We start from the raw sequence: 12,350 nt of genomic DNA, 5'->3' as shown, positions 1-12,350 counted from the left end.
CAGCCCATGTCCTGGACTCCCAGTTCTTGAAGACAAAAGCCTTGCCAGCTTGTACATGTTGTTGTGGAGTATGAAACAAACGAGAGTAAAGCATCAGACCACATACTTGTAGATTCCTTTGGTAAGAGGTCAATGCTTTAGCTTAATTAGACTACCTGGTTACCCTCCTCCCTTCAAAGGGGGGGCCAAGACAATAAAAATTTAGGCGTTTTTCTAGAATTAGGACCTGTGCTTTCAGATAATATTCTAGTCTTTCATTTCAGTATTTGTTATACTACTTTTCAATAAAAAAATACCCTTTTCCCCAAGAGTTTTGAATGAAACTCAATAGCTACACTTCTTATTTATATCCTGTAAAGGGAAAGACCTGGAATTGTACTCTAGGCAAGCTTTGGTTTCATGCCACAGCCACTATTCATTTGCTGCAAAGCTTTCAACAAGCTGCCTGCACCATCCTCTTGTCACTAAGTGCAGGCATTCAACTTCTGATACTGTGGAAGACTGGAGTCATACAAGTTTATGTTGCGAGGGACATCTGTAGATCAACCAGTTCAAGATCCCTGGCTCAAGCCAGGGTCAACTACAGCAAGTTGCTCAGGGTCATGCCCAGTTTGCTTTCGAATGCCTCCAGGGACAGGCACTCCATAACTTCTCTAAGCAGTCTGTTCCAGTGCTTGACCACCCTCGTCACTTCAAACAACTCACAAACAGCACACCCTCTCAAGGTTTAAATGAAGTTTCTTGCATTTCAGATTGTGCCCGAATTAGTGTTCCTACATCTCTGCAACCTTAAACTATGATAAGGATTTTTAACATGTCTGAAATTCTCACTCAAGACAACTCCGGCTGCTCAAGAGACAGCAATCGAAATAGAGTACCTTGTTTCAACCGAGATATTATTTGTTTTAATGAAAAGGCAGCAATGCTAATATTTAGCTTTAGCCAGAAACCAAGACAATATTTGTTTTAATGAAAGGCAGAAACACTAACATTTAGCCTTAGCCAGCTTCAGCAAGCTATCTCCCTATTTCTATAGAGAAAAAGCAATTATTTGGATTTTATCCCTCACTTGGCAAACCAATGTCCTTTCTCTGGTACAGTGTACTATAATGTACCTCTACATCTGCTCCCCAGTGACAAAGATGCCTCACCACTTGATGACAATAGTTGAAAAAGACTTTTTAGAAAAGTTGTTCAGCTGTTTTCTTCCCCAAGAAACAAAGGTTCTTTAGTCACAGAGTATCAGAGTTTTATAGTCACAGTCCATACCAGCTATTTATTACCTTTTTTTATACTACTGAGCAATGAGTCATTGTCTTGTTACTGGTAGTTTGCCCCACAGAGTCTGTCTTGCTTGGTTTCATTCTCAACAGCCAGATTTAAAAAAAAACTTAACCTCAACTCAAAACAGAAAACCCTGCATTCTCAGTAATCTTTTCCCCTTTGATAGTTAGCCTTTCTGAAACTATCAACTGCAACACCTGCGTAAAACTTGCAGTACACATGTATAGGGGCTTGGTGTGCTACAGGAACAGCAAAGGCCATAAGCAACTGACAGAACTTCTGATACCAGAAGACAGAGGCAGACCCCATATTCTACCTACTTCAGTTTATGAGAATCTTTTTGCATCTCTGCATGCACGCTTGCATGTCAGATGTATTTATGCTATCTTAGGGTTTGGTTGAAACTTCTGAGGCTGCTACTTCAAGTTTTGCCAAATGGCAGTTGAATCTGACAGAGCTGCAGGCAGGGGAGCAGAAGCTGGTGCTGGCACTGCTGCTGCAAGAGCTCTCCTTTACAAGGCAGAGACAGCTGCTTGCTTCATCTACAATTTGCAATAGCCTCTGGCCATGAGTTTAGTGCATTGCTTCATTCAAAACTGAGCTTTCTAAGTTCCCAGTGAACGATCTTGGTCTACAAACTCTTACCTTCCTGTGTCTCCAAGCAAAGTAGGACAGCACCAGACATGACAGTATTCACTGCTCATAACCCAGAGACTGAGGGGGAAGTAGAAGCATCAACTTATAACCTCGTAGTTAGACTCAAGCAGAGCATTTCTTGGTATTTCTCCAAAGAGTCAAAGATCTAAATATTCTTACAAGCATCAGCAAACAGATAGACAATCATACTGATTGCACAGCAATTAGACTTTCTGGAGAGTTATTTAAATGCAACTTTGACAGCATTGTTTCCTAGGCACTATGACTAAATGTCTGTTGCACTGCTTTAGTATCTTTCTCAAACAAGAGAGAAGACAAACATCTGGATATCTAGAATTAAATTTGTTAAACTGGCATTTGATTCAAAAATCTCATTTTTACCAAGTAATTCTTCAAGGTGTCAAAGTTTGAAAGGCCCAGCACATTCATTTTGCATGCTGAAAACACCTTTTCAGTACAAGTCACATTCTAGTTTTATTAAAAAAAAAATCAGTTTAATACACACAACAGGTCTGTTTCATTCAAAATAGTTTTCCTTAAAGAAAAAAGTGCTATGCTTTACAAGAAGTCTACCAGCAGACCAATACCTACACGACACCTCAGAAGTGTTTCACCCATCCAACCACAGCAATTGCCTCGCTCTGGAAGCTATTTTAGCAAAACAGTTAAGTGTGGTTTGTGCCACTGCTGTGGTGTGAGAAGGCAGATAAGGGAAATCTCAACACTGCAAATGCAGCATACAGTGCCACTGCCTACTTGCTTGGAGTCTCTTATCAGTAATGCAAATGGCAGAATGATACTGATTTTGCTCTAACCCCACTGGTAAGTGCAGAGTTTGTAGAGGTTCATTTATCTACTTTGATTTCATAGAGACTAAGGTCCAGCCCTTGCAGCCAGAATGACATGAGTCCTGACCATACAGCTGTTGAATTTGTTTTCCTTTGTGGCTTCACCATCAAACTCCTGTTATTTGGCCAAAGGTCACAAAATCACCTTCCTATCAGTAAGACATTCACCCTCCCAGAGACTTGTCCTTTTAATGTCTTGTATCCAGAAAAGAAGCAACCTATGTGAACTGGTTTTGTTAACTGGTGCAGTAAGCTGGCACACAGCACAAGCCTCCAGTCATTCACTATACAGAAGAACTTGTGCAGACAGCCCTTCCTCTTCTGGCATCCTGTAAAGTCTTATGAATCCCATTAGAAGTCCATAAATCAGAAATTACAGCTGTGCCATATCTCCACAGTATATTTCAGTTAAAAGCTGCATCATCAGTCAATTGTCCCACTGTCAAAATATAGCCCTACCTGAGCTCAACTCTTTCTCCATTGTAGCAGAACCAAAGTTCCATCTTTTGTCAGCAGAAAAGATGGACAATCGAGATGTTCACAGCTATACAGGTCTGAAAAACACAATGAATTGTCTTATTTCAACGCTACAATTAAGCACATTCGCTGTGGCATCACCTCAAGTCAGGAAGGGCTGCTACAACTCAAGTAGCCCTTTGTTTGGCCTGAGAGTACTCTAAAGACAAAAGCACAACTCTACGTTTGTCTAAAATTGTCACAGCCCAGTTAGCTCCATGCTTATCTCCCACCTACCCTTGTTCCAGGAACTGGGCACTACAGGGCCCTATTTCAGCAAATACTCTCAGAGTACACTGCTCACACGCAAACAAAAGCAGGTTTCTTTTACAAGTGAGTTGGCGTAGCTGCATTGTATAAGAAATTTGCTGTAGCAGGAGGGGCTCAGTTTAAATAAGGGGAGTTTACCACCTGATTCCATGCTATGCCTTCCTCAGTCTAAAGGGACCCAAGCCTTTAACTCCCACCTTGAAAGAGCACCAGTTCCAAGGAAGAACTTAAAACAGACTCACTCTCTTTAGCCCAGTAATTAAAGTAACTGCCTGGGAAAGACCAAGCCTGAGCTCTAGCTTCCACTTTAGCATATCTGTACATTTTACACACGGTAATTAAGTATAAAAACAGATAGCACTAGGACTCTTAGTGACAGGACAAGGGCAAATGGCTTTAAACTGAAAGAGGGGAGATTTAGATTAGATATAAGGAAGAAATTTTTCACTCAGAGGGTGGTGAGGCAGTGGAACAGGTTGCCCAGAGTAGTTCTAGATGCCCTATCCCTGGAAGTGTTCAAGGCCAGGTTGGATGAGGCTTTGGGCAACCTGGTGTAGTGGAGGGTGTCCCTGCCCACGGCAGGGGGGTTGGAACTAGATGATCTTTGAGGTCCCTTCCAACTCTAACCATTCTGTGATTCTATAACTCTCTCCCAGGAGCTGGGACATGCAAGTCTGCCTATTCTCAGATAAGAATTTAGGTGCCCCGTTTCTGGGTGAGGCCTCTCCAAATAAAATGAAAGCTATTACATAAAAATAAAGAAAGCTAGTGAAAGAGGCACAAGGAACAAGTACTATGGCGACTTTCTTTAAAGTTCACCTAAGAAAAGAGGGATGAGGATTCCTAGCAGATCTCAAAGTGATGGAGTACTACATGACCCCAAAAGACACTACCCTCAACATAAAACTTCCATCCCAAGACAAGAGTTGGTACAGTCTTTTCACTAAGGCACCCAATCTCACTGGCTAACTTTCAGGTATCTAAGGCCTCCACCAGCTCTGGTTCTCCACACATTCCAAGACTAAATAATATGCTCGACAATTAAGATGGAATTAAGATGAAAGAGCTGCTTTGAAAATAGAAAAAAGTAACATAGGTACCTGAGGATAGAGGACTGAAAGAATCAGGGCACTGTAGCTACAGGCCTCTAACTTACTACCTCTGATGAAGAGAAACATACTTCTGCCAACAAACTGGAAGATTGTTCACACAGCACCAAAGCAGTCCTTGGGAAAGCTCTGCCTGTGCTCTTGCTAAAAATAAACATCGAGTAAAAATGTTAGTATAAACAGATTAATAGTTTTTCCTCTCCTCAGACATAGTTACACCTCCTTGTCAAACAGCTGCTTAGAGGGGTTTCCTCAACCCACTACTGACAGACAGCTGCTAACCCATCCAAAGGGAGAGCCAAAGTGTTGTAAGAACACATGAAAACAGACATAATGAGGTAAAACACAAACAGCAGGTGAATGTTCAAAGTATAGTCCAGGTCCTCTTGGATAACAGATGAAAGCTGACATGACACTCTACGGTCTCTGGATTTACTTCCTCACAAACGGTAGAGGTGGCCTTCCTACTATAAAAAAAAAGAGAGCATTGACTAGCATTGTATCAGAGTCAGAGAGTAACATGTTTGTTTTAACACCTACTTTTCCACAGTTCTTACAGCTTTTTAAACAATCCACACCAGCACCTCACAAAGTGCATCTACAAGCATACCAGGACAAACCACAGTTGAACGGGAAGAAGTCCCTCCACGTGTTAAATGCAAGCCATAAAGGAAAAAAGCTGTCCCACTGGGATTCTAGCATTAATGCTTACCACGTAACATCACCTACTTAACAGGTTATACCAATCACAGAAGATACACCCTCTGAGCAGAAGTCATTCAGCACATTCCAAGAGATGTGCAAGCAGAGCGGTTTTTCCCAGGCAGCAGGCAACATCTACATTGTAAAGTAAGGTGTTCCTCAAATATGACTAAGTATGTCCACGACAGCTTTCATTCAGCACCTGCTTGCCAGCAAAGACTCAACACTGCAGACCTCCGCATGGACAAACAATCCAACCAAACACCCCATGCTGCCTGTTGAGAATGTAGCAGCAAAGGCTACAAACTGCATACATCAACACTCCTGCAGGTCTCACCAGGTGACAACTCGCCACTGGCACATCCTTTTTCACAGTGCAGAAGTTGCTCCAAAGGAAACTGCGATTTTTTTTTTCCCCATGCCACCTTTCTCCTGCACCTTCTGCTCAAAGCAGCAGGACTCTGAGAACATCATTACCCCTATGAGCAACACAGCCACAGAACTGGAGGCTGCAATGAACGCACACGGATGCAAAACGAGAAGCCTGGGGAGATGCTTTCACAATCCGTTCAGGTCCGGGTATACAGCAGATACTGACTGTAAGCACGTGGCTGGCACAGAGACAGGTGATGGAGCCCTCTCAGAAGCCTGCTCAGACCAAACCCCACCACATGCTGCCTCACACCTGCACCAGCATCCTCCGCCTCTTCACACCATCAGGACGAAGAGTCCCAACACCTGCTCCTCGTAGGGTTTTTTCCACAGGTGTGGCTCCTTTCTCATCGACACTCACTTCACACCTCATCTCAGCACAGGTTAAGATGATTGCTTAGGAACTCCTGGTGAAGGTCATTATGAGACAGGTCAAAGCTAAGGCAGAAAAAGCGATGCACCCCCTCTCGTACACCCCTAAAGTCACTCCTAACGCCCAGGCAAACCAGTCCCAGCCACACGTGGGCGAGGGCAGGGGAGCCTTTTTCCCGGGAGCAGCCCGTCCGCCTCCGGAGAAGCTTGGGGCTGCCAGAGGCAGCTTCTGCACGCCGCAGAGCTGGCAGCACGAAACCGCCAGGGGAAGCGGGCACCGGGGCAGCCGCCCCGCGTCAAGGTGCTGCGGGGGCCGGGAACGCACCGGCGGGGATTCGGCCCCGGGTGACCGGGAGGAGGGTGGCGAAGGCGAGCGCACCCGGCAGCCCCACGCCAAGCCCTCCGCCGCCACGGCTCCCACCCGGGGCCTCAGCCACCCTGGCCCTCCTCTCCGCCGCCGGGAGCCCGGCGAGACCCGGCTGCCTAGGCAGGGAAAGGCTGGGACCGAGAGGAGCCCGCGCCGCCGCAGCCCCCGCCCTCACCTGCCCGGTGATGCCGGTGATGAGAGCCACCTTCCTGCCGCTCATCTCGTCGCCGCCGCTTCCAGGTGCCGTGGCGCGGGCACACACCTCCACCGCCGGTTGTGCCATCCTACCCGGCGGCGGGCGCGGCCCAGGTGCGGGGACAGCCCCCGGGGGCAGGCTCACCGCGCCGGGGGCGGGCCCGGAGGGGAGGGCAGGACGCCTGCCGCCCCGAGCGCCGCTCGCACGCGGGCTGCCGCCACCCGGAGGCTACCTCCGCCGCCGCATTTCCGCGCTCCCGCCCCGCGGCGCCCACAGGTGCGGTGCGGTGCAGCCCAGCCCCGCCGCCGGCCCGCTCCCTGCGCACGCGCGCGCCCACCGGGCCGCCCGCGCTCGCGCCCCGCTTTACACACCCCCTCCCCTCGCCTCGCCCCGCCCCTCTCGGCCCCGCAGCCAATCAGGAACCACGGCACTTCCTTAAAGAGACAGGAGACGCGGCGAGCCGGGGCCGAAGGCGGGCGCGGTGATTGGTTGGGAGCGGGCGGCGGCGGGGAGGGGCGTGGCCTGTGCCGCCGACTTCCTGACCGCGTGTCGGGGAGAAGAGCGCAGCCCGCCCCCCGCCCTCCGGCGGCGCGGAGCGTACAGCGCCCCCTGCGGCGTGGAGGAGCGAGGCGGCGGCGCGGGGAGCACCGCGCGGGTTAACGCGCAGAGCGGCGCGTTTTTAACGAACTGTCCTTTACGCGGCCATAGCAGCCTGTCCCCTCCAGCTTCCCCGCTCCAAAGGAGCGCCTTCTTCCTGCCTTCCGCGCAAGGAAGCAGCGAGGAGGGGGCTGGCGATGCGCGTCCTGAAGCTGGGCTACCAGAAGAGCCCCCATCACTGGCGCTTCCATGTGCTTTTTTTTTTTTTTTTTTGATCCCTCTTTCCAAACAGAATTTCTCCTACCCCGTTTGCCCAATAGCCCGCAAGAACTGGTTTTTCGAACGCAGCGTTTTCCTTGGCTGGTAGTCCCAAAAGCACTCCAGTCGAGGGGGGAAGCTGGTTCGTGCCTTTCATAACTTGCCTAACTGGTCAATTGCACCAGTTGAGTGACCACCTTGTCCTGTAACTGTGCTCTCAGGTGACAGGCACCCCGGGCTCTTTCCCTGCTCCGAGCAGTAGCTTTCCTTCCTCCTCAGCACTTGCACTCCCTGGTGATCCAAACCAAAAGACTGTGTCAAATTCTTCCCTCAGAGGGTGGTGAGGCACTGGAACAGGTCGCCCAGAGAAGCTGTGGCTGCCCCATCCCTGGAAGTGTTCAAGGCCAGGTTGGATGAGGCTTTGGGCAACCTGGTATAGTGGAGGGTGTCCCTGCCCATGGCAGGGGGGTTGGAACTAGATGATCCTTGAGGTCCTTTCCAACCCAAACCATCCTATGATTAATCTGCGTCACTTTTGGAAGGGGAGCATTTCAGTCAGACTGTGCTGAGAACACTTTAGCAGGGATCATACTTGTATTTTTGGTCAATAGTAATACTAGAAACAGGCAGGTGAAGCCAGACAGGATGTAGCCCAGTTCAGGTTCCAGCTGACTGAAGAAAAAAAAAAAAGAAGAAAAAAAAGCCTTTAACTTGTTTAAATTTCTGTTCCATTTATAAGTCTGGCAGTGGTAGCTGCCGACACTGTTAGCCAGCTACCATAATCCTGCTAGGTCCGCCCCTGGCATGCACTGGGGCACATTCCAGGTTTAGGGCACAAAGACCGTTCTGTCACCAAAGTCTTCCAAGGCACATTGACAGGAGAGACTTGAAGGCTCAATTGTGGCACAGGTACTAGATTTTGCCCAAGTTGCTCTGGTGTTGACAGCGATTTATGACAGACTGCAGCTGAAAACTAGACCAGCAGCCCCCAGGGACCCCAGGATTAATATTCACTCTGAGCGCAAACCTGCACTGATGTCTTCTTGCTGCCTCCAGCACCTGTACCATTCCATGTGCTACCTAACTTTGAGCTATGTCTGCCCACACCGTAATCACTTTTTCACGTGTCTGTGTGGACCTGGCTCTGGCCTCTAAAACTGGCAAAGCCCTCTCGTAAAGAGGAGACAGCAGATTGACACACATCTGCACCTCCAGCCCCCTTGAGTCGTAAGAAGAGATGCTTGTGTGAGCACTGTTTTCCAGTGAAAGTTCTATGCCCAGCGAATAAACAGACTGATAAGCTCCGAGGAGACAAAAAGAACTGTGTATGTGACGTTAACTTTAAAGCTGTCACTCCAAGAATAGGGGAGAAAGAGATAGGACAGAGGCGAAGAAATTTGCTTGGTGGTGGTGGTGGATAAATACATGTATCACAGGGAAAGAAGGGTGGAGAGCACAGTTGATTGAAGTCAAACTGGTTAAACTAGGAAATAATGGAAAATGAGCAAGGAGGAAGCAGAGAGGGAAAATTGAAGAGAAAATAAATGCTGCTGAGAGTAAGGAAGAAAGGAATAATAGGAGGAAAAGACTGAAGTGTATTAGATTACAAAAAATACCATCTTAAATGTTAAGGGAAAAGGAAAAGGAGGGAGAACATCCACACGCTGAAATTTGGTTACAGTTGAATGCCACATACATTGCAGTCCCGATGACCTCAGTGTTTGAACAGGGATGTGGCCGCGTTGCTGATTGGGATTTGAAAAGGTAGTTATGTGGGGTTTAAGAGTCTCGTGTGAATCCATTGTATGTGCTTGCAGGAAAGAAGTAACCTTATGTTAACTCCAGAAGCAGAAATTACTGATTTAAAACACTGGTGTTATTCCCTGTGGGAAAAAGTTATCCCTAGTATTATTTCATTTATAATGTCACCCATAGTAGAACTGCAGTAAAAATTGACGTGATACCACTGTATCCTGTTCTGTACAGGAGTTAGAAGTTGTCATCAGACCAAGTGGAGCCCTCTTTCTCTGCATCACGCAGTGCAACAAAGGGGAAAATGGGTTATTTGTCTCTTTCTGAGGCTCTTCTGAACGATCCACATCCAATAGTTTAAGCAACTTCTGCATCACGCTGCTGTGAACTCCATCAAAGCAGTGTCCAGTGATCAAGGAAGAACTCTGGCCAGAATACGTTGCACTTTGCTTGCCTTCTGCTACCAAATACTTTGGATCCTGTCCCCAGCCATGAAGTCCACAGTGGCATCTAGGAATTGTTCAGAACTCCACTGGGGCTGGTTTGGAGGCTGCAGAAAGAGAGTCAGTGGAGGAAGGATAGTGCATGCAAGTGCACTTTTCTTCCTGAGGAGCTGTTAGTTTATACAGGCAGGCAAGTGGTAGGCCTAGAAGCTACTATAGAGTTTTTTTCTCTTTTACTACTTCACTGTTCTAAAGTAATGGCAGAAAATTGTAGTATTCATTGACTTCACAAAGCTAAGGAGCAGTGGAAAAGGATGTAGAAGAGGAGGGAATGGGGAGTCCCTCACGATTTGAAAGAAGGTGCAGATGTTGAAGTGACAATAAACAGTTTCAGGGAGAAGAGTGCCAGATCTCACGGACAAATAAAGAGATGTGAAGAGTGGGCAGAGACAAGAGGATGAACAGAGGGGAAGTCTCATAACTGTTTTTCTAACTGTTGGCTTGAATATTTGAGGGAGTGAGCCACAGCCTCAATGCCCTGACATGGTGACAGGCAGGTGGAGCAGAAACAGGAAGATTTGGGGGATGGTTCTGGACAGTGGACCTTGAGGCCAAGACCTGGAGACAAGCATTGCTTTGGCATCACTTGCCTCTTGGGTAGATCTCCTGCATCTGGCAAATCTTGCATCTCAGACCTCTCCCCACAGGCTGTCGTATTTCTTTCCAATAGGACCTTCCCAGTGGCAAATGCAGTCGTGAGAAGTTGAGACACGAGCCCCGAGACTCAGCATTACAAAGAGGGGAAAAATTCCTGGCAGTGCTGGCTCCCAGCTGGAGCTCTTTGTGTTCAGCATTCAGGGCCTTCGCCCAGCCCGCAAAGCACTTGCAGCCTCCCCTTTTCCTCTTGGCTGCTGAAGGGGTGGGTAAAGCTGGCCGGATTTGCGGACTTCTTGGCAAAGAGGCGTCCTTTGAAAGGCGGAGACCCGGTTCCTGTTGGTGGCTTCACGATGTGATTTCTACAGCAGCATGGTGTTTCGAAGGCAAAGGTGGTGCCAGTGCCTCATTCCTCTCTTTCGTGTCTCCCACACTCACAGGGAAATGATGCTGCCCTGCAGGAAAACGGATGGAACAGCAGGATCCAGGCTGAGCTTTGTGCCGCCGTTTGCTTCCCTCCTAAAGGTTTGAGCCTGGAAGTTTTACTCAAAGACTGGAACAGCACCGTGACTGGGCACAGGAATCTTGACCCCTCCTGTGTTTGGTGCGGGAACAGCATGGGCGTGAAGAAGTGGAGATGCTGGCAGAGCTTTGTGTGGGCTTTGTGCTTCAGCACCACTGAAAAGGCATCTCCAGCCCAGCAGAAGGGAAGAACCCTGCTCGTGCTCACCGTTCCACACGGGAAGGCTGTGGTCAAGAGGAGCCTCGCAGCAGCGGTGGGCTGCGCTCCGTAGCCTCAGGCACATGGGCAGGGCTGTGGGGAGCTGGAGACTGGCACTGCTGTGGCATTGCTGGGGCAGGGGTACAGCCCCCGGGGCCAACGTGGGGACCTGGGCTATGAGCAGGGTGGGGGAGCCCGGTGGCAGGCAGGAGCAGCTGGGCAGGTGGGTGCCCTCGGGGCTTGGGCAGAGCGGCCAGGGATCCGAGCCAAGCCTTGACTCGAGAAGAAATATTGTTTTGTTAAAAAAGAGCATGGCAGTGACAGTCTGGTACCTCCCTGCTTGTGGTCTGCAAGCAAGCCAGCCCTCTGAGCAACCTGTTCCTCAAGCACACGGAAATAATTAGCCATTGTTCCTTTGTATCTCAGACAGAACTGGAGGTACTTAATTATGGGCATTGTTTCTGTAAGAAACACCAAATAAATGTCCCTTTTCATTCCCAGTAGGGGGTAAAGAGCCATGAGGACAAAAAGCATCAGGCCCAGCGGTGTGCTATCATGTGCAATTGTCCCTTATGGCTTTGTAAGCCTGTGTTAACTGGGCTGGAGCCAATGGAGTTAAAACACCTGAGAGAAGAAACAGGTTCCTAACTGGAAGGAGGAGAAATCTCTGTGCACCACTGATTAGAAACATTTTTACCCAACGTTATTGTTTCAGTATGTACAAGGAGTCATGAGACCTTTAGGGGAGATGTTGGCAGCTCTTTGAGGAGTTCAGTGGCTGAAGTTTCAAAAACTGTAAAAGCGTGATTTTGCTACAGCTGGCAAGCATCTTTGCGTATTTTAGAGAAGGTCCCAAACAGGGAAGCTGAATCCCAAACATTACCCTCCCCATGAAGGTCACCATATCCAATGCTTCCAGCAGGGTAGCAGTGATACGTACCCTACAGAACAAATGCCATCAAAATAATTAATATGTTTGAAAGAAACCAACAAGAAATCACTGGGGCTGACTGGAATGAGAAATCCAAATATAAAATTGTGCCTGGTTGGACTTGGCTTCTTTTGCCCTGAAGAGGGTATCAGAGAATGAACTAAAAGTTGTTATGTGATAAGCCTTGAAAGCCTACCTAAAGAAAGAGAAATGAGTAACTACTGGAAGGTCGGCTTTTTCA

The 12,350-nt window shown here is 48.2% G+C and overlaps 1 protein-coding gene across 1 annotated transcript in view; it reads right to left on the bottom strand.

The window, feature by feature from the left end:
* GMDS (GDP-mannose 4,6-dehydratase) overlaps positions 1-6,855 on the bottom strand; it is a 423,906-nt gene extending 417,051 nt beyond the window's left edge. Inside the window, exon 1 of the mRNA XM_086608965.1 lies at positions 6,733-6,855. Within this exon, the coding sequence (XP_086465091.1) occupies positions 6,733-6,840 (108 nt within the window). The 5' untranslated portion in view covers positions 6,841-6,855. The remainder of the gene's footprint in view (positions 1-6,732) is intronic.
* Positions 6,856-12,350: the final 5,495 nt, after the last annotated feature.

Source organism: Tauraco erythrolophus, chromosome 3, assembly GCF_009769465.1.
Source record: "Tauraco erythrolophus isolate bTauEry1 chromosome 3, bTauEry1.pri, whole genome shotgun sequence".
In the NCBI taxonomy this organism is placed as follows: Eukaryota; Metazoa; Chordata; class Aves; order Musophagiformes; family Musophagidae; genus Tauraco; species Tauraco erythrolophus.
The sequence above is the reverse complement of the archived record's forward strand: the minus strand, read 5'-3'. Positions and strand labels throughout refer to the sequence as shown.